The sequence below is a fragment of the Eulemur rufifrons genome, chromosome 16 (genome assembly GCF_041146395.1).
Source record: "Eulemur rufifrons isolate Redbay chromosome 16, OSU_ERuf_1, whole genome shotgun sequence".
Classification (NCBI taxonomy): Eukaryota; Metazoa; Chordata; class Mammalia; order Primates; family Lemuridae; genus Eulemur; species Eulemur rufifrons.
In genome coordinates this window covers 44,296,037-44,317,935 of record NC_090998.1, presented here as the reverse complement: position 1 = coordinate 44,317,935, position 21,899 = coordinate 44,296,037, and the positions used below count along the sequence as shown (strand labels likewise).

Sequence of the window (21,899 nt, the reverse complement as noted above, 5' to 3'; positions counted from 1 at the left end):
ATAGGCCAGACTCTATGTGCTGTAAAGAAACGGCCAAGTCATTGACTGCACCGCTTCTCCAGCCAGAGGTAGAAAGGATTTACTTTGGAAAGATTTAATTGAGCCCAAGAACAAACAAGTTACATGTGGGCAAAAGAAGGGAGAGGTATCACAGTGACAAATAAATTCAAACAAAGCTGAAAAATAAGACCTTAGGACTGAATACAGTCTGAGAAAGGCCCGGACACAGGGAGGCGGAGGGGACTGAAGGAAGCAAATCAGGGAAAATATACCCATGGTAGCCTAGGAAACTGGCAGTAGCTGGGAGAATGGGGGAGTTGGCTGTACGCCTAGCTTTCACAGGGTAGGGGAGAGAGGAAGATGATTAAGATATTGCACAGAAGGACCCAACAATCAGTTGTGGGAGCTAGAGGTTGCTTGGGGCAAAGTAAAAAGGCTTCAGACACTTTCAAAATGAGGCTGGCCAAAAGCATGACTAGGGACTCCAGTAATGGACATACTAGAGGCCCTGAGGCACCTCAAACCCTGAGTGGGTCAGCAGCTCTCCATCCCAAAGAGCAAAGGCAGGTACCACTGGACCCCGGAAATCTGTCTGTATCGTGTGGACCACAGAGACCTGGCTCACATCCACCAGGCTCAGCTTCTGGGCCTCATACTCCAGCAGCAGCCCCACCTTCTCTGGTTGCCCAATACCCTCAACTGGGGCTTTCTCGTTGGCCAACATGGTGTGCCACTTGCGCTGGGCATAGGTGAACACCCAGGAACGATCATCAACACCAATGCAGCTATCCCGGGACATGTCCACATCTGCCACTCCTATCCGGAATTGCTGGGAGCGCTTCACTGTCACCTCCCAGTAGTGTCTGCCACTGGTGATCGCTGTGTCTGCCAGTACCACTGCCCACTCCCGGAAGCGCTCCACATTCAGAGCCACCTTGGAGGGCTCCAATCCCACCAAGCCGTATTTGACACCTGTGTCATCTCTGAAGAGTGCCAGGCTGCTGTGGGCGGTTTTTTCTTCCAGTTTGAAACTGATGCCTGCGGGCAGAGCAAAAAGAAGGGATAATAACAGGGGCTAGAACCCTAGGGCTGGTGATAAATTCCGATCTGAAGCAGGCAGACATGGGATCATGAGGAAAAAGGGAAGAGTCAGAATGGCAAGCGGGCAAGACTGTGGGGTCGCTCTAGTATGGGTATAGCCCAGAGAGATTGGGGAAACCCCGGGATTTAAAGAAAACAGATGGTGTCCTAGATTTAGAATCTCAAGACCAACCTAGACGGGGAAAGGGAAATGACCCGAGAGGGTTGGAGTAGTTCCTCGGAGCGGGCTCCGGGAATAATCAGACAGAAACCGTTTTGGAGGTAAAAGAGAGTAAAAAGGGATAACCCTACCTCTCCGGGCCTCTGTAGCGGCAATCCCCAATCGTTTGGCTCCCCAGCTGCACAAGCGCAAACAACGTGCAAAGGGCAGCGCCATCTTGCGCCATGGAGGGACGGGGCACGCCCCCCGCCTAGAGATCCTGCCATCTGCCCGCCTGCTCCCGGGTCAGGTGGTGCGTGAGAGGCGGCCGCGCAGCAAGATGACGCGAGGAAGCCGACGCGCGGCCCGCAGGAGCCATCTTAGTGATTTCTGCTCTGGTTCCGCCCGCGGCTGCAGTTTATTTAGTTTTTCTGCGTAGAGGAATGTTGCTCATGTTTGAACTAAATAGGGCTTTTAGAGAAGTGGTGTAAAACCCGTTGCTTAAAAGTATAGTATTAAACAGTAAAGTAATTAGATTTGATCCTGAGTCCCCTGGGTGACTTTGGGCGAATCATTTCTCTGAGCCTCAGTGTTCTCGTTTGTAAAATAGAAATTACATACAGCCCTTAGATCTTACTAAAAATTAAATGAGGCTAATCTAAATATAGCTTCACAAAACATAGTTCCATCTTTCCAGGGCCTACAATGGCCATTGCAATATGATTCACTATTTTGAAACCACAAGGGAGTTCGGTCCAGATCTAGTTGCTCATTGCACAAAGATCCAACTATTGAGACAAAGATTGCCAAAGAAGAAACGAATTCTTAATACGACAGACATCTTGCCCAGAGAATGGGAGAAGCTGCCTCAAATCCGTCTCCACACTAAGGAATGTCATGGGCTTTTAAAGGAGAGGACATGTACCTTGAGGCAGGTGGTGGTGTGTCTCACAAGGGCCATGTGCATTGGGGTAGGTCATGTGCACTGGGGCAGGTCTGGGGAGAAGGTGACTCTTGACCACAGGAAGCCTGCTCTAGGACTTTCGTAATCTCGACTCCTTTGTCTTGCAGAACATCCATCATTTCTGGGAAATAACTCAAAAGGTCAAGTAGTTAAGGGAGAAGATTATATTAGGGATCATTAAAATTTGTTCAGTGAGGGGGCCGGTTAAACTAGGTGCCATGGTTAAAGTGATTACAGGATGTTCAGGAAACAAAGGAGAAGCCTCAAATTTAGTATATGGTGGCAGTGGGGAGAGACTTCCCTACAGTAACAGCTACAGCCAGAAAAGCAGAAATGGTTAAGCAGATGAGGGAATCCCAGCCTCTTCAAGATATCAGCTAATATCTTCTTCCCTAATACGTATACATACTCTCTCTGAATTGTTCATCTACTCTGGTGTAGTCCACTGTCACCTATTGGAGAAGGACTTTCAAAATATCTACCTGTCAACAGAAAAGAAGCCAGACTCTGTAAAATAATTTTAAAGACATTTATTGTGAGCCAAATTTGAGGACCATGACCCAGAGCCACACCCGAGAAGCCTTGAGCAAGTGGACTCGCTGTGGTTGGGTTACAGTTTGGTTTTATCCATTTCAGGGAGACAGGGACTACAGGTAAAGTCATAAATCAATACGTGGAAGGCATACATTGGTTTGGTCAAAAAGATGGGCCGTCTCCAAGTGGGGCTTTACAGGTTACAGGTGGGTTTAAAGATTCTTTGACTTGTAATTGGTTAAAGACATGAAGCTTGGTCTAAAGACTTGGAATGTTTTAAGATAAGGAGCTCTGTTAATCAGAGAGGAGCCACCAGACCTATATTTGTTGTGTAAATTGAGGACCTGCAGGTTTGTCTTGCATACCCTTAGGCCTGTTAATGGGTTATAAAGGATATCTCCAAGAAGGGAGGCAGGCATGATGAGGCATGTCTGACTGCCCTCCTCGTGGCAAACAATTTAGTTTTAGGATATCCCCTTGGACAAGAGGGGGTCCATTCAGTAAGCCGGTGGCAGGAAGCCTTAAGATTTTATTTTAGTTCATATACCCTATATTTATTTTCTGACTTCCAGATCTGTATATTCAATAACCTATTGGGCATTTCTACCTGGATGTTCCCCCAGTCACTGCAAACTGAGCCAACCTCACCTTCCTACATTAATTTCCACCTCCTCCTAGATTCTCGGCCTCTGAACTGCAACTCATATCCAGCCAATTGTCTGAAACCATTGAGTCCTTGACTAGCATTGGATTTCTGTCATATTTTTTCTCCCCGGACTACTGGATCGGACGTTTTTTGTTGTTGTTGTTGAGACATAATCTCACTCTGTTACCTGGGCTAGAGTGCCAGCCTTGCTCACAGCAACCTCAAACTCCTGAGCTCAAGTGATCCTCCTGACTCAGCCTCCTGCATAGCTGGAACTACAGGCACCACCATGCCCAGCTAATTTTTTCTATTTTTAGTTGCCAGGCTAATTTTTTTTCTACTTTTTAGTAGAGATGGGGATCTCACACTTACTCAGACTGGTCTCAAACTCCTGACCTCAAGCAATCCTCTTGCCCCAGCCTCCAAGAATGCTAGGATTACAGGCATGTGCCACCACTCCTGGCCCCTGCATGGGACTTCTAACTGGTCTCCCATCTCCCCAGTGCTACTGAGGGAACGTTTAAATAAATAGATAGCTACCTATCTCACTCGTTACGTTGTGAATGCTTAAGAATGGGGATTAAGTCTTGTATTATCTGTGCCCCAAGGCCTCAGTATTCCCCTTAGCACAGTGCTCATTGTTTTTGAATGGATAAGTAAATGTGTATAAAAGATGGTTTTGTGCCCACTTTTGGGGTGTAGTAGCTCATTATGTCCACCAGGGGTCAGCCTGGCCCAGACTTTTCAGTTGGCTTAATAAATGAGGGGAGAGGTTTGTTTCCTATTAAGCCTAGGAGCAAAGTGTCTGGAGGAGAGATTTCCTTCAGAAAAGTCCTGCTCTGGCTGGGCGCGGTGGCTCATGCCTGTAATCTTAGCACTCTGGGAGGCCAAAGCAAGCGGATTGTTTGAGCTCAGGAGTTCGAGACCAGCCTGAGCAAGAGCGAGACCCCCATCTCTACTAAAAAAAAATAGAAAGAAATTATATAGACAGCTAAAGATATATAGAAAAACTAGCTGGGCATGGTGGTGCATGCCTGTAGTCCCAGCTACTTGGGAGGCTGAGGCAGGAGGATCGCTTGAGCCCAGGAGTTTGAGGTTGCTGTGAGCTAGGCTGATGCCACGGCACTCTAGCCCGGACAACAGAGTCAGACTCTGTCTCAAAAAAAAAAAAAAAAGAAAGAAAAAAAAGAAAAGTCCTGCTCTGTCAATCAATGCATTTTGGTAGTAGTGAGAGGAAGCTTCCAGGATTGTGTTTCTGGAGGATTTCTCTGTCAGTTCCATCCTGGAGTGAGGGCTGAAGCAATCACTACACATGCCTGCCTTGACTTAGGACACACATCCATTACTTCATTCCCTACTCAGGGAATTGCTTTATCTGCCATCTCTTGTACTATTTCACTTTTACAGACTGACCATTCCTCTGGTAAACTTACCTTCATCATTCATATGATTTACTTACCCCATTGCTTGTTGTATTATAATTCTTAACTTTCATGCATAATAATTAGAAAGTGATCAAATTTTATTTAACAGACAAAAGGGGGGAAGATATTTGAGGCAGAGGAAACAACTTAGGCTAAAGCACTGGGAAATAGAATGGAGTGTTTAAGGAACCACAAGGAACACAATATTGCCAGAGTCTTACGTTGGGGAGATAAGGAGAGCAGTTGGAAAAGTTGAGGCTGGATTATGAAGGGCCAGCTATGCCACAATGAGGAGTTTTTTAGGCTGTCTTTCAGGCATGCAGGAGCCATTGAAGAGAAGACAGGGAAATGACAAATTACAGGTACTCATAAATATACAGCTGGCAGCAACAGGGAGAATGAATTGGAGGGGATGAGACTAGCAACAGGCACAAACATGGTCTGACACCACTAGAGTTCTCAGGAGAGACATGGTGTGGACTCGGCTAAGAAGTAGAATTGGGGCCGGGCGTGGTGGCTCACACCTGCAATCCTAGCACTCTGGGAGGCTGAGGCAGGAGGATTGCTCGAGGTCAGGAGTTTGAGACCACCCTGAGCAAGAGTGAGACCCCATCTCTACTAAAAAAATAGAAAGAAATTATCTGGAAAGGTAAAAATATATATATGGAAAAAAAATTTAGCTGGGCATGGTGGCACATGCCTGTAGTTCCAACTACCCAGGAGACTGAGGCAGAAGGATTGCTTGAACCCAGGAGTTTGAGGTTGCTGTGAGCTAGGCTGACGCCATGGCACTCTAGCCCGGGTAACAGAGTGAGACTCTGTCTAAAAAAAAAAAAAAGAAGTAGAATTGGTAGAGCTTTGATTACTGATTAGATGGGAGTGAGAGGATTAGAGGAGTCAGAGGTGATTCATAGGTTTCTGACTTAATAAGGAGATACAAAAGGAGAAGCGTGTTTGGATGGGAGAAAGATAATTAGTTCAGTTTTGGACAGGTGTCTATGGGACAACCAGGTGAAAATAGATATAAATTTAAAGAGAAAGGTGCTTGTAAATGAGGTCATCCAAGGAGAGGGTATAGACTAAAGAAGGGAATGAACTGAAGGTGCAACCCTAGGGAATACTAATACATGGGAGAATAAATATAAAGTGCTTGGAACAGAACCCAACCCATAGTGAGCATTGGTCTGCCTGGCTTGGGGTTGTTTCTGAATCCCTAGGCAAGAAAGGGAGAGAAAGAAGGAAGGATAGGACAGGCGAATCCGTTTATCACTTTATTTCTTGGATTACTCTATTTCTAACATGTGGGGGCCCTGGCCTGATTCAAGTGCTAATTGGAGCCCTTAACTATGGATGGGAGAGAGATGATGCACTCAGAGCTTGGCGATTATTCTGGACTTTGTCAGGAGTTAGCAGTCAGCAAAGCATAACTAGAGAAAGAGAGAGAAGGGGGGTGGGGGCTCAGACACTAGCCAAAGGGGCTGCTGGGTTGGCTTGTGCTATGCTGGGGCCTTTGTCCTACTGAAACTGTCCACACAATGGAGCTGGGTTACATGCTGACCTGGCATTCTGAGCATGGGGCTGGAATAGAGATTCCACATGGTAGAGGCAGAGATGGATGATCACCTAGTCCCTAAGGACCGTATCTCTAGTCACCCATATTGAAATCACTAGAGAGGATGTTCAATACTTGATAATAATAAATTGTGTTTATACATGACTGATTCACAAATCAATTCATTTATACTTCAATTTAAGGCAGCTAACTTCACATGTGTATATTATTTGAGTATATCTCATTTAATCCTCATACAACTCTGTAAAATCAGCCAAGTACATATTTTAATGAAACTCAAACCTGGTTCATTCTTTAGGTCCTGATGATATGGGCTAGCTAGGGAGTAGCTGCAGAAAGGTGGTGAGTCAGTCCTGAACAATCTCAGACGTGGCTGTGGTAATCTCATGGGACCCATTGTGGAAGATCAAAGCGAGACAAGTAACTCTGCCTGCAAATTTCCCGAGCTATATAGACCCACTTGCTCTCTACAGTATGGATTATGCTTTTATAGCACTCTCTTGGGACTGAGAAATGGAGCCTTCTCTTTTTTTAAGAGATAGAGTTTCACTTTTGTCACCCAAGCTGGAGTGCTGTGGCATGATCATAGGTCACTATAACCTCAAACTCCTGGGCTTAATGGATCCTCGAGCCTCAGCCTCCTCAGTAGCTGGGACTAAAGGTGGGCACACCCACACCTGGGTAATTTTTTTTTTTTTTTTTTGTAGAGACGGGGATAGTAGGAGTCTCAGGTCTCAGTTTCTATGTTGCCCAGGATGGTCTTGAACTTCTGGCCTCAAGTGATCCTGCCACCTCAACCTCCCAAGGTGCTGGGATTACAGGTGTAGCCACCTTGCAGGCCAGAGTCTTCTTCATTGAAGGGAGGAATAAACCTAGGACTACTGGCCCCAGGAATATAAAGAGTTTGAAAACCTGATCATTAGTAATCAGGAGATAATTTAAGTCCAGGCATGGTGGTTTATGCCTGCAATCCCAGCACTTTAGTAGTAGGTGGAAGAATCACTTGAGGCCAGGAATTGGAGGTTGCAGTGAGCTATGATCATGCCACTGTACAGCAGCCAGGCAACAGAGTGAGACCTTGTCTCTTAAAAAAAAAAGAAATAAAAAGAGAGAGAGAGAGATAAGTAAGTGTAGAGATAAAGAAGACCCCACAGTGATTACTACTATGGCTATTAAGATTTACAATAACTTTGTAACTACCCAAATTTGTTATTTTGCAAATCCTTTCTTCACTTCCATAGCTCCTATTTGGAAAAATACTTTAAAAATGTTTGTATGTTTACTTAAGGGCAGAAGGAAAGAAAGCTAAAAAATTTTTGCAACCCCTTAAAAGAACCCCAGCCCATATAGACAGGATGGGAATGTCCTTATCTTGCCTCCCCTGCAATTATTCTCATTTTCTCCCAGATCCTCACTTTAAGCTTTTCTCTTTACCTCTCTGGTTCCTGAAACCTGGCTTCATAAAGATGGTTAGGGAGTGGAAGGATGGGTCTCTGCCTTCACTGTGAGCATCTCTGATTGACAGAAGCCATTGTCAGCTCATGCCCTTCACTCAGGGAGTCTGGGGTCAAAGGACTAAAGAAGAAAGAGCTTTGTAGGTGGGAGAAGAGCCAAGGCTGGGGAGAGTAGATGCCTAGGTGTGAGAATAGTTGTGAGTACAAGTGTTTAAGGCTCCCCGGGGAGGACGCTGATTGGGGCTAGATGTGGGAGGTGGCAGATGATGCTCTGTCTACCTACTGGCTGAAGGAAGGAGACGAGGTGTTTCCAGCTCTTCTCTCTGGCTGCCTCTTTCTCCAGGGGAGGCACCTGAAATACTTGTTCCTCACTTCCCAATTTCACTCACCTAGACCTAAAAAATATTCTCCAAACTGGAACAGGATAGCCAACAGAGACTCTGGGTCAGGCTGGCAAAATGGTAATCTGGGGGGTAAGATTTCTGAGGAGAGGAGAGATCACCTTTCTGTATTGACTCCACCCTTCTGTTGAAAACAGAAACCTTTCCTCTTATCCACTACCAAATCCCAGTCCAACCAAGTGGTAGCTTATTCTCTGACCACTCCCTTATTCTCTCTTTCAAGATGAGGTGCTTAGGAGTCATTAGGTGCAGAATTAAGAGGCTAAAACCTGGCTGGGGTTTTTGTTGTTGTTGTTTTTTGAGACAGGGTCTCACTCTGTCACCTGGGCTAGAGTGCAGTGGCATCATCATAGCTCACTGCAACCTCAAACTCCAAGACTCAAGCAATCCTCCTGCTTCAGCCTCCCAAGCAGCTGGGACTACAGGTGTGCTCCACTACCCCTGACAATATTTGTATTTTTTGTAGAGATGAGCTCTTGCTCTTGCTCAGGCCAGTCTTGAACTCCTTGCCTCAAGCCATCCTCCCAAAGTACAGGCATGAGCCACCGTCCCTGGCCCTTGTAGGTGTTTTAAGTAAAGAAGAGAAGAGAGAGAGGATAAGGAGGAAAGGGGTGGGAGACTAGCAGGAATAAGGGTGGGGCAGATGCTGCTAGCCTATGCAGATAGCCTGATCTTGCCTTCTCCCTTCTCCTTCCTCTGCACCCCAGGACCTGTGGAACTGGCAGTTTTGGAGAGAAGTACTAGCTGAAGGCTTGAGCACCCTGATCTTTGTAGGGTTTGTCCTTGGGGCCTTATGCCCCAGTGGGAGTTCTGTGCCAGGCACTGTCCCTCACTCTCTGTAGCCAGCCTTGGCTGGTGATGGTGAGCCTGCTACAGGTTTTTGGTGAGGTCATTGGGACCCAGACAAATCCAGCTCTGACTGGCACTGCTCTGTGCCCACCAGCTTGACCCTCTCTGGGGGGTGGCCTGTGTCCTGGCTCAGAGCACAGGAGCCATCCTGACTTCAGTTCTCTTCTACCTAACACTGCCCTAGACAGCTACAGCCCAGCTGGTCACACGGGTAGGCAACAGCCTCCTCCCCAAGTAGGGCGACACTGGGCAGGTAGTGAGAGTAGTTGGCTGATAGGACATTAAGGAATGAACAAAGCAGGGAGGACTCTTGCTCTCTACATCCTCTAAGCCACATTTAATACAATTCAAATAGGCCAATGAGTTTGGGTGACTTGCTACAGATCTTTTGTTCAAAGCTTCCCAGATGTGTAGATGGTGGGACCTAGGGTCAGTGGGAGGGATGTTATATGTCCCGCTGCCCCTGGTCCTGGCATCTCTGGTCTCATCTAGGTGAGTAGAAGGAGTAATGTAGGCCAGGCTCTGGACATGGAGCTTTTCTCCACTTTCCATCTGGTAGTCATCACGTTTGCTGTGGTTCACCAGCAGAGACAGGAGTCAGAAGGGCCAGGCGGCCTCGTGGTGGGTTTCTCAGAGACTGCCAGAGCCCTGGCAGTGGTGAGAACTCCTCCCACACCGTGCAGGGGCTGGGGCAAGGCTGGATACCACTTCTCAAAGGAGATATGGCCTTTAAAAAATTTTTTTTATTCTGTTTTTTTTAAAAAGGCTGGTATAATAGAAAACAAAGAGCATGCTGATTGTATGTAAATCTATACAAAAACTCAAGTGAGGTTTTGAGAGTTCATCTCTAGTTAGATTTGAGAGGCTGGCGTTCAGCTAAGTGGGGAGACTGATGTGAAAGGAAATGGGCTCAGGTTCAGTTCTCCCTGGAGTTCTTGTCAACATTTGATGAGGAATAAAGGGGAGAGGTTGGTAGCACCAAATAAGCAAATCTAACCATTTTGTTTGGTGTCTACAAGGGGTTAAATTAGCTGTCCTTTGTCCTTCTGTTCCTTATCATGAGAGGTTGTAGGTTTAGTGGGGAGAGATAACACCATCCTGTTAATAAAACCCTCATCAAATGGCTCCTGTTTATCAAGAGCTTTACTCTGTGCCAGGCACTATACTAGGCCCTTTACCCACATTATCTCATTTATCCAGAGGAAACCGAGACTCAGAAAGCTTACATAATTGATTCAACAAATATTCATCTACTTCCTTGTGTATGTCAAGCACCAAGTTTGCAGTGGTGGAAAAATCAGATACAGTCCCTGCCCTCCTGGATCCTGTATCTAGTGGGGATAACTCGCCCACCTAGAAAGTGGGAAAGCAAGTATTATTGTTGTTCCTGCTATTCTTCATGAATTTTGGGTACACAGAATATTCCTTTGTTCATGATGTCCTCTCTTCATTGGCATATAGATGGCTCCCACTTATTTGTTTGTTTTTAACAATGACATCATTATTAAATATATACCCAGCAGAAAAACTAGAATCTTGACAAGCACATAAATCTACATGTATGATACATATGTAGCCTACATCTTCCCCTTTCCCCCCCAGCCCAAGGTAAACATGATCCTGAACTGAATCCTGTGTTCATTCTTTGTTTTTCTTTTTTGTGTGTAGTTTTATCCATTAATATATGTATTCCAAAAAGTATATTTTTATTTTAGTTTTTTTTTTTAACTTTATAAAAAGGCTTTCATACCATATATAATCTTCTGGGACTTTTTTTTTTTTACTTGATTTTTTTTTTTTTTTTTTTTTCTTCTTGAGACAGAGTCTCACTCTGTTGCCCGGGCTAGAGTGCCATGGCATCAGCCTAGCTTACAGCAACCTCAAACTCCTGGGCTCAAGCAATCCTTCTGCCTCAGTCTCCTGAGTAGCTGGGACTACAGGCATGCGCCACCATGCCCAGCTAATTTTTTCTATATATATTTTTAGTTGTCCAGATAATTTCTTTCTATTTTTTAGTAGAGACAAGGTCTCACTCTTGCTCAGGCTGGTCTCAAACTCCCGACCTCAAGCAATCCTCTCACCTCGGCCTCCCAGAGTGCTAAGATTGTAGGCATGAGCCACCGTGCACGGCCTTTACTTGATATTTTATTACTAAGATTCATCCCTATTATTAAGTGTCACTGTAGTGGTTCACTCATGTTGACTACTGAGTAATATTTCTTTGTGTGACTATACCTATTAATGGAGAATGCTTTCTAGTTTTTTGCCATTGTGAACAGTGCTGCTCTAAACATTCCTGTACATGTCTGCTGGTGTATATATAGGAAAGTTTCTCTTGGGTATGTAAGTGAGAAGTGAAGTTCCTGAGTCAGCAAGTATGTAATTTGTTCATTTTACAAGATGGTCCTATACTATGTTCCAAAGCAGGGGTGGGGAACCTGTTCATGTTGGAAGACCACATTAATTTAGCTATAATCAAATAATGCCACATTCAAGAAACTTCAATTAGACATACTTTAAAATGTACATTATTTTGTAAAAATCTAACTATGTACTTAATAATTTCAAAAAATGAAAACTATTTATTAATTGTAAAGTTAACTAACCTTTTAATGACATTGCTGTGTCTGCTTTTTGTTGGAAAGCATTTGAATATTTGGTTGCAGCATGGAGGTCCACAGTTTCAGTTGAGCCTCTAGAGGGTATCAGTCATTTGTGACCTTAAGAGCGTCCTGATTTAGGTTAGGTGGGAGAATGTAGATTTGCAGCAATAAGTGGTTGAAAAGCAAGAAAGCATTTTGGGGGCATGTTGCCAGAGGCATGGATAGTCTACTGCATTTTTCTCTATTTCAATTGGTTCTTTCTTAGCATCAAACAATGACTTTAAAATGTCATCTCCTGAGAGCTCAATGCATTCCGTCTATAGTTCTTTAGGTGCCTTGGTGATCTCAACTAGGTGAAGCTAAAATGCTAATTTGAGTGTGTTGTCATTCTCAAAGTCAGTGACTCTTTCATTGTATTCTCCAATTAATAGGACTATAACAGCTGCATATCCTTAAATGATTTGCATATATCATCCTGCTCATCAATGACCTTTGCTAACTGGGGAAAATGTTCATCTGAAATTTCCTTTTGAAGAAGTGTTTTGGAAAAAAGATAGCTTCTTTGGAAATGCTTGGATTGTTTTGCCACATATCGTGTACAGACTTAGTTTTACCTTGCAAAGAAATACTCAAGTCATTTTCATTTGACATGATATCACACAGAAATGCTGCATTCCTATAAAAATCTTTCAATAACTCACATTGCTAATTCTGTTCTTCATAAAATTTAACCATTCATTCTTATAGAGATAAAATTTTGGCTAACACCTGGTCATGATAGCCAACACACTTTAGAATGATATGGCAAATCCAAACTGAATACTTCATCTTTCAATTTCAGCCTGTTAAGAAACTAATGATGCCATGTTGCATTTGCACAAATATAGTTAGCAATACTTATAACTTGTTGGAAAGTGTCACTTAAAACAGTAGCTTTAGCACAGAGATTTTGCTGATTCAAGATACAATGAAAAGAAATGAGAGCATCTGGATCTGTTAATACTTTTTTTATCTGTGCAGTTAACCCTTCATGTTTTCCTGTCATGGAAGGTGCACCATCTGTACAAACACTCACTAAATTTACCAAATTCAGTTCAACTTCATGACATTTATCTTGAAAGTTGTTGAAGATATCTATTCCCCATGTTCAGTTCCCAAGACTTCCCAAAGCAAGTAACTCTTTGTAGCAAAGAAAATCTTCTGTTATGACGCAAATGAAGTATTAATACAAAGCCTGCACCAAATCGGTAGTATCAGTTGATTCATCCAAAGTGATTTAATGATATACATTTTCCTTTTGACGTATTGCATGAAGTTTTTCTGTTAAGTTGAAGGCTAATTCATGCTACCAATCAGTTATGGTTCACCTTAAAAGAGACAGTTGTTTGTACTTTGAAATGTTATCGGGGTCTAAGCATCCTACAACTTTGACAATGCATTCTTTCACAATTTCTACATCACTGAATGGCTTCCCTTTTTTCTCTAGTGTATAAGCTACTTTATAAGTTGCTTCAGTGGCATTATTTCCAGATCTTATTGCTGCTTGAAAGAATTGTCTTTGCTTTTCATCTTTTGATTTCTGCAATACAACCTTTACTGCCTCCCTCTAATTTAAATGATTTGTGGTCCCTATGAGTGTTATAATGCTGATGAACATTGAATTTCTTTAATGTTGATATTGCAGGATCACAAAGCAAGCAAATCATCTTATCTTTAGCAGAAACAAGATAACATTGCAGTGCCCAATCCTCATGAAAAAATCTGTTTTCTTTCTTCAGCGTTCTCTTGGTCTTATTTGACATGATGGGCTATTAAGCAGACAGAATTTAAAAAATACCATTGGAAGTTGGGCATGGTGGCTCATGCCTATAATCCTAGAACTCTGGGAGGCGGAGGTGGGAGGATCGCTTGAACTCAGGAGTTAGAGACCAGCCTGAGCAAGAGTGAGATCCTATCTTTACTAAAAATAGAAGAAATTAGCTGGGTGTGGTGGTGAACACCTGTAGTCCCAGCTACTCAGGAGGCTGAGGCAGAAGGATCGCTTGAGCCCAGGAGTTTGAGGTTGCTGTGAGCTAGGCTGACACCACAGCACTCTAGCCCAGGCAACAGAGTGAGACTCTGTCTCAAAAAAAAAAAAAAAAAATACTGTTGAGCTGTTCACAAATTCCACTTCAAACAGAAACACAGTACACCACTGTCAAAAGCTGATAACAGACTGGTGTACTTTACACCCAAAAACTCTCACCAATCAGCCTCATCTGGTAGTGGTGCCAGTCAGTCAGGGGAAGTTATGGCTAAATCCAGAGCAAAGCAGTGGTTAATTTAGCCCTTAGGGCTTACTAATGTTCTAACTGTGCCAGTCAATCTGGGAGGATTATTTCATTGAAACTTATTTAATTCTTTGGTATTTCAAATACTTTCGTTTTAAAAATAAAATAAAAATATAAAAGATGAACAAAATGTATTAGTAAAAACAAAAGGATTTGTTCTGTAAAATTTGGATTCAGTGAAAAGGCCAAACTTAAGGACCTAGAAGGCCACATGTGGCCTTAAGGTGCCAGGTTCCCTACCCCTGTTCCAAAGTAATTATCTCAGTTTACATTCCCACTGGCAGTCATAACTGGTTCTGTCACTTTGTATCCCCAACCACATCTGCACCTAAGTATCTGTTGCCGAAGATATTAACACCATGATGTGCTACCCTCTCCCTCTCCTGTCCAGGGGACATTTTCTGGAGGCAGCATGAACCCTGCACAATCCCTGGGGCCAGCAATGGTGACAGAGATCTTGGAGCATCACTGGGTGAGATGCATCGAGGGTTACAGAGCAGCCCCCAGGAGCTCAGCCCCATACCTCATGAAATGAGGTCAGCTTGATGCACCTTCCAAAGAGAGTTGAGGAATGTTCTAAGATAGATGTCAGGAGATTAGTGGGGCTTCTAGAAGGCAAGAGACTCCAAAGACCTCTGAAGGACTGTTTCTATTCTATGAAATCAGGAGTTCTAATCCCCTTAGGTGTCCTCTGACCTATTCTCAGCAACTCTTCCTGCCAGTGAATGGGTTAGATGGACCCTTCACCTTTGCTATAACTCTTTCTATCCATCCCCAAGCTGGATATTGGAGGAGGAGAGAAGCACAGGCCCTGATCTGTGTTCCTCCTCTCTCCCCACAGGTGTACCACATGGGACCAGGCTGGGCACCATCCTTGCAGGCTGTACCTTAGAATATCTGTTTTCCTCCGTGGCCTGAGTGATGATATAGAGATGGTGGAACCTAGCAGTGTGTTCCATTCCATCTTCTCCATCACCACACCCCCGATCCCTAGCTCTCAAGTCCCTCACCAAGCCTGAGCACAACTGAACCTTTTCCCCCAAGTTTTTGTTCCCCATGTTGTCTTTGTCTTTGTCTTTTTTTTTTTTTTTTTGACAGAGTCTCGCTCTGTTGCCCGGGCAAGAGTGCCATGGCATCAGCCTAGCTCACAGCAACCTCAAACTCCTGGGCTCAAGCGATCCTTCTGCCTCTGCCTCCCAAGTAGCTGGGACTACAGGCATGTGCCACCATGCCCAGCTAATTTTTTTCTATATATATTTTTAGCTGTCCATATAATTTCTTTCTATTTTTAGTAGAGATGAGGTCTCGCTCTTGCTCAGGCTGGTCTCAAACTCCTGGCCTTGAGCAATCCTCCCACCTCGGCCTCCCAGAGTGCTAGGATTACAGGCGTGAGCCACTGCACCTGGCCCCATATTGTCTTTTTCTCTCTCGTTGACCAGCCTGCTTTCCTAGGTCTGAATCCCTGGGTCAGATCTGGGAAAGATCTTTGACTTGTCCCTGGGTTTCAAGGTGTAGGACTCCAGTGTCCTGATCATAGCTATATTAGAGTACATTAGACCCTCTCATTGCTTCTCAGCCATAACTCAGTTTCCTTCCTTTCACTACTTCCTGCTGTGACTTTGTGAGCTAGGAAAGATGAAGTATAAGCTGATTCTGAGGTTTAATCACTAGTCACTTTTCCCTCCCTAGCCCCACAACCCCACTCCCAGTCTGTGCATGGAAGATAGTGTCTTCTCTCTGTCAGTCTCTGTGGTTTAAAAGGCCAGGCTGAGGGTTTGAAGAGGGAGGTGCTGTCATGGGTTGGGGGTAGGGAATTCAGGCTCGGAGAAAGCCATACACAGCAGAACTATTCTATCCCAGAGCTGCAGGGTCCACAGATTCCAGTCCAAACTAGCCAATGGGAGAAGGCCATCTAATCCCAGGGAACTAAAGAATTCTCTTCAGTTATCCAACTTTCCTGCTGAGCCCCACTCCTTACCCCCACCCCCACCTTTACCCCTGGTAGACTCAGAGGAGCCTGAGGCCCCCAGGAGCTCAGCCCCATACCTCATGAAATGAGCTCAGCTTGATGGACCTTCCAAAGAGAGTTGAGGAATGTTCTAAGATAGATGTCAGTCAGGACTGTGAACCTGATCTTTGACACAAATAGAAGGGCAGACTCTTCTAGTCCCACTGTTCTTGGTCCCCCCCTCTCAGAGTCTCTCCAGCTCTGACCTCAACCCCACTGTCACCCACATGGCTCCCTGAGCTCAACTCCCAGTTGAGGAGGGAAGGGAAAATCCAGAAGCTTTGTCAGATGTATGGAATGGGTCCTGCCCTCCACAGCTGTGAAGGGGTTAAGAGGCTGGGCCAATTACCCCAGCTTGCTCCTCCCAGGGATTAAGAGTCCTCTATAAAGGGGACTGTCCACCCAGACCAGGCCAGGGGGGTAGCAGGGACCCAGGCACTGTGCCCATCCCCCCTGCCATGTGGGAACTGCGGTCAACCTCCTTCTGGAGGGCCATATTTGCTGAGTTCTTCGCCACCCTCTTCTATGTCTTCTTTGGACTGGGGGCCTCACTGCATTGGGCTCCTGGACCCCTGCATGTCCTGCAGGTGGCTCTGGCTTTTGGCCTCGCCCTGGCTACACTGGTGCAGGCTGTGGGCCACATCAGTGGAGCCCACGTCAATCCTGCAGTCACTTTTGCCTTCCTTGTGGGCTCCCAGATGTCCCTGCTCCGTGCCTTCTGCTATATGTTAGCCCAGCTCCTGGGAGCTGTGGCGGGGGCTGCTGTGCTGTATAGCGTGACCCCGTCTGCCGTCCGAGGAAATCTAGCACTCAACACGGTAATGGTCAGCTGAGAGGGTCTAGGGGAATCTGGTGTCCTGACTCTCTGTTGCTTTGACTCCCTGCCTGGCATAGGTGAATCAGCTCCTCTGGGCTCTGGGACAGTGTGTGTGTGTGTGTGTGTGTGTGTGTGTGTGTGTGGTGTGTGAGTTAGGGTGGGGAGTATTGATAGGTGGTTTGGAGGTGGAAGGAAGGCACAGGGCCCTGGACTGAGAATCAGGAAAACTGAATTTGGTTTTCAGTTTTCCTTCCAACTGCTTGCAGGTTCTTGAGAAAACTTCTTTTACTTTACAGGGCCTCAGTTTCCTCATTCGTGTAAGTGGGTGCAATCATTTCCACCATGAGAAAGTACTGTAAGGAGAAATTAAGATACAAATGCAATTACTATGAAGGATGTTGTATTATCCGTCCTTTGCAGGGAACTGATGCCATAAGGGGATCCCTGCCCGGGAAGCCTTGAGGAGGTAACACTGTGGCAGCCCTAACGAGCTGCCTCCCTTCTTCTTCCTTTGCCCAGTTGCACCCTGGGGTGAGCGTGGGCCAGGCCACAATGGTGGAGATCTTCCTGACGCTCCAGTTCGTGCTCTGCATCTTTGCCACGTACGACGAGAGGCGGAATGGCCGCCTGGGCTCCGTGGCGCTGGCTGTTGGCTTCTCCCTCACCCTGGGGCACCTCTTTGGGGTAAGCAGGAGAGGGGAACAACTTATCATTCAAGGATTCCAGGGCCCCCAAACCTTTCCCAACTTTTAAGGATTCTTCCTGCCCACCCCACTGTCAAACATGAACATTACTCACCTCACTCTGTATTGGCACAGAGGAATCAACCCTGCCCTATCCCTCTCATCCGACCAATATATTTAGTCCTTCCTGACCTCAAGGTAGTAATGCATGCATCATGGTAGATGTGGGCTTTGCCTATGGCTCCATAGTCTGTCTCCAGATGGGGCATCTGTGCCCTCACCCCATTGTTGGAATCCCTGGAAGGTCATGCAGATTGTACCTCCCCATTTGCTACTGGCTGGAGACAAGGTGCCGGCTCTCAGGGGCAACGTGGGTTGTGGGGAGAGAAGCCAGGGTGGAGTAGGGGGTTGTTTCAGTTATAACTGTGTCTTTTGCAGATGCATTATACTGGTGCAGGCATGAATCCTGCCCGCTCCTTTGCTCCTGCCATTCTCACCCGGAACTTCACCAACCACTGGGTGAGTGAGGGGAGAGGGAAAGATCCTGGAGCGCTTCTGGACGGGTGTGGACTGCAGGTTCCAGTTTGGGTCCCTGCTTTCCCTCTGAGTGCTCTACCAGCACTCAGCTACGGGGCTGTCAGAGAGTTTGGCATGCCTGTATGAGCAGGATTCACTATTTTGCCAAAAAGAGAGGCTCTTGCTCACATTGTTCCTTCTGTGGCTAGTCAGGGATTTTTACTGAGTGTCCACTGGATGCCAAAACTAGGGGCTACAAGGATAAATATAAACATAAATATAAATATATAAAGACAAAAATGTCTGCTCTCAGTGATCAGGGTGTATTGTGAGCACAAATGGGCCTGGGCCCCATCCCAGTTCTAATACTTTACTAGCCTTGTGTGTGACTATGGGCAAATAACTCAACCTTTCTGCACCTCAGTTTCTTTAACTGTAAAATGAGGTGTTATGAGAAATGTGTGAAAGTTTTACGTGTGAAACATGTAGCACAGAATGTGGTATCAAGTAAGTCATCAGCAAATATTGGTTATGTTTATTTTGTTTTGACTTATGTGTAAGCCAAACATGAAAATGGTATTAAAATTTTTCAAAGCTGTGCACCCATTTTTATAGCAGCACTACTCACAAAAGCCAAGAGGTGAAAGCAACCCCAGTGTCCCTCAATGGATAAACAAAATGTGGTATATACAAAAATGGAATGTTATTCAGCCTTAAAAAGGAAGGAACTTCTGAGACATGCTATAACGTGGATGCCCCTAGAGGACATCATACTAAGTGAAATAAGCCAGTCACAAAAAGACAAATCCTATATGATTCCATTTAATATGAGGTATTTAGAGTACTCAAATTCGAAGAAATAAAGTGGAAGGGTGATTACCAGAGGCTGGGGTGATGGTGGTGGAATAGACAGTTGTTTAATGGGTATAGAGTGTCAGTTTTGCAGGATGAAAAAGTTCTAGATATGGGTTGTACAACAATGTGAATATACTTAACACTACCAAACTGTACACTTAAAAATGTTTAAGGCCAGGCGCGGTGGCTCACGCCTGTAATCCTAGCACTCTGGGAGGCCGAGGTGGGTGGATCGTTTGAGCTCAGGAGTTCGAGACCAGCCTGAGCAAGAGCGAGACCCCATCTCTACTAAAAATAGAAAGAAATTATATGGACAGCTAAAATATATATATAGAAAAAATTAGCCGGGCATGGTGGCGCATGCCTGTAGTCCCAGCTACTTGGGAGGCTGAGACAGGAGGATCGCTTGAGCTCAGGAGTTTGAGGTTGCTGTGAGCTAGGCTGATGCCACGGCACTCACTCTAGCCTGGGCAACAGAGTGAGACTCTGTCTCAAAAAAAAAAAAAAAAAAAAAAAATGTTTAATACAGTAAATTTTATGTTATCTGTATTTTACCAGAATTACAATTTTTTTTCAAAAGCAATACATAAACTAGTGCAAAACGATAACAACAAATAGAATATACATATATTAAGAAGGCATGGGATAAAGGGATAATTTAGTGAATCAGAAAAGAGGCTGGGTGTGGTGGCTCACACCTGTAGTCCCAGAGCTCTGGGAGGCTGAGGTGATAGGACCACGTGAAGCCAGGAATTCAAGACCAGCCTGGGCAACATAGCGGGACCCCATCTCTACAGAAAATTTAAAAGATTAGCTGGGTGTGGTGGTACACACTTGTAGTCCTACTCAGCTACTCAGGAGGCTGAGGCAGGAGGATCGTTTGTGCCCAGGAATTTGAGGTTACATTGAGCTATGATCATGCCACTGCCCTCTAGCCTGGGTAAATAAGCAAACCCTGTCTCTAAGGTGGGGCGAAGGGAAGAAAAGAAAAGAAAAGATGAGTTTTCAGGTACAGGCAGTAGAATAGAGTCTAGAGTTTAAGAAACTAACAAACACACACTGATTTCTACATAGATAATGCCGGATTGTATGTGTCAAGTGCAGCATGTCTTGTATTCCACTGAAGGGGTTAGGAAGAGAGAAGCGTCACTACTCTCTCCCCTTCCCAAGCCTGAGTATGCCTTTTCTCTTGTTACAGGTGTACTGGGTGGGCCCAATCATCGGAGCGGGTCTGGGCAGCCTTCTCTACGACTTTCTCCTCTTCCCCCGGCTCAAGAGTGTTTCTGAGAGACTGTCTATCCTCAAGGGTGTCAGACCCAGTGACCCCAATGGACAACAAGAGGTCACGGGGGAACCTGTTGAACTGAAGACCCAGGCACTGTAAAAGCTCCATCTGGAGAGAGGAGTAGAACGCTTCTGGGTTTACGTGGAGGGGCTGATCCAGCCTCTGGATGAAGAAAGAGACTGTGGGGAGGGGCATGTATTTCTTTATTTTTTAACTTACGTGTGCGTTGTTTTTTTTTTTTTTTTCCTTTTGCTGTGTGAAATCTTTCAAGTTGCATTCATGAGCTGGTTGGTGCAAACTTCCCTTCCTCCCCATCCCAACTCCTTTCGCCGTGTGTGCTCGATTGTGCATATGAATGTGAGTGTGGCTGTGTCTGAGAGCTAGGGAAGGGAAAAGAGGTGTCATCCCATATCTCCCTTCCTCAACCCCGTGTGGTGAGCACCGGGAACCAAGACCTTAGGTTTCTGGCCTTTACTCTCTGCTGCCCTCAAGTGTATGACTCTTGATTTCTGAGGAAACAGGGAAGCAGGGAGTTACTCCTCACAAGAGGCAGAGAAACGGAGAGATGAGGCATTCCAAGGCTTGGGAGAAGGGACTCAATAGAGGTATTAGCCCAGCTCAGGATGCAAGTGTACCAAAAAGTTTTAGGGAAGTTAATGGGAACATTTAGCCTACTTATCTCAGGGATGCTTGCCCCAGGGATTTGGGTGGGGAAGTAGCTCTGAGAAAAGTGAACACTGGGATTTGAGTTGTTCTGTAAAGCCACATAAACCTGTCTACATCCACCAGTTGGGTTGTGTGTTCATTCTGGCATAATGGATCTCTTCAGTGATCCTGGGCCGGGGAGCTCCTAACATAAATAAGGGGTAGGCAGTGAGCCTAGAATCTAGACAAATTAAACAGTTTAACTGGTTTGCCTGACACCCCCTGGTGTGGCCTCCTGACAGACGGTACTTAGGCCCCAGAATTGCTCCCTAAGGCCAAAACAGGAAATTTGATGCCTAGAGCAAATGTAGATGGAAGTGTGGGATATGGAGGGAGAGACTTTGACCCTCAGAGTTTTAATTTAGAGCAAATCAAACTCTTCAAATGGCATCTTTCTGCTTCTATCACTAGTTCTAGTCTTTTCTTCTTGTATGTGTCTTTTCACTTCTCTCTCATTTGTCCTTTCAACTTGAAGCAAATCTCTTCTACGTCTCCCTCATACCCCAGAAATTGATTCCTTCTGTTCAAATGCTTAACAATTCAGGAGATAATTATTTGAGTATTCATTTGAGCCCTATCTTCTTCTTCTTCTTTTTTTTTTTTTTTTCCCTAGAGACGGGGTCTCGCTATGTTGCCCAGGCTGGAGTGCAGGGGTCATTCACAGGCTCAAGCGTAGCGCACTGCAGCCGCGAACTCCAGGGCTCAAGCGATCCTCGATCCTCCTGCCTCAGCCTCCCGAGTAGCTGGGACTACAGGGGCCGCGCTGGGCTAACCTACCTTCTTTTGTTGTTGGCAAAATACAGTCATCTCACAGAGGCCAGAGGAGACGCTCAACTGACCAGTGAATATTTATTGTTGATCTCTTCCTTTTATGAGCTTCTTGCATACTTCGCAAGCTTTAACTCATGCTACAGTACGGTCCTTCCTCTCAAAGGCCACTCCCCGCCACACTTCGGCTCTCCCCCTCCTGCCAAATAAAACCTAACTTTTCTAACTATTGAAGACTTGGAAT

General features: G+C 45.3%; 2 protein-coding genes across 2 annotated transcripts; one reads left to right on the top strand and one right to left on the bottom strand.

Annotated features, from left to right (window-relative positions):
• Positions 1-465: 465 nt before the first annotated feature.
• SPRYD4 (SPRY domain containing 4) lies at positions 466-1,492 on the bottom strand. Its single transcript, XM_069491080.1, has 2 exons — positions 1,393-1,492; positions 466-1,038 (listed from the first exon to the last, which is right to left on the bottom strand). Exons 1-2 carry the CDS (start codon positions 1,475-1,477, stop codon positions 500-502), a joined length of 624 nt encoding a protein of 207 aa, XP_069347181.1. The 5' UTR covers positions 1,478-1,492; the 3' UTR covers positions 466-499.
• A 14,992-nt stretch (positions 1,493-16,484) lies between these two features.
• MIP (major intrinsic protein of lens fiber) lies at positions 16,485-20,435 on the top strand. The gene is made up of 4 exons (XM_069490464.1): positions 16,485-16,844; positions 17,363-17,527; positions 17,965-18,045; positions 20,096-20,435. Exons 1-4 carry the CDS (start codon positions 16,485-16,487, stop codon positions 20,279-20,281), a joined length of 792 nt encoding a protein of 263 aa, XP_069346565.1. The 3' UTR covers positions 20,282-20,435.
• Positions 20,436-21,899: the final 1,464 nt, after the last annotated feature.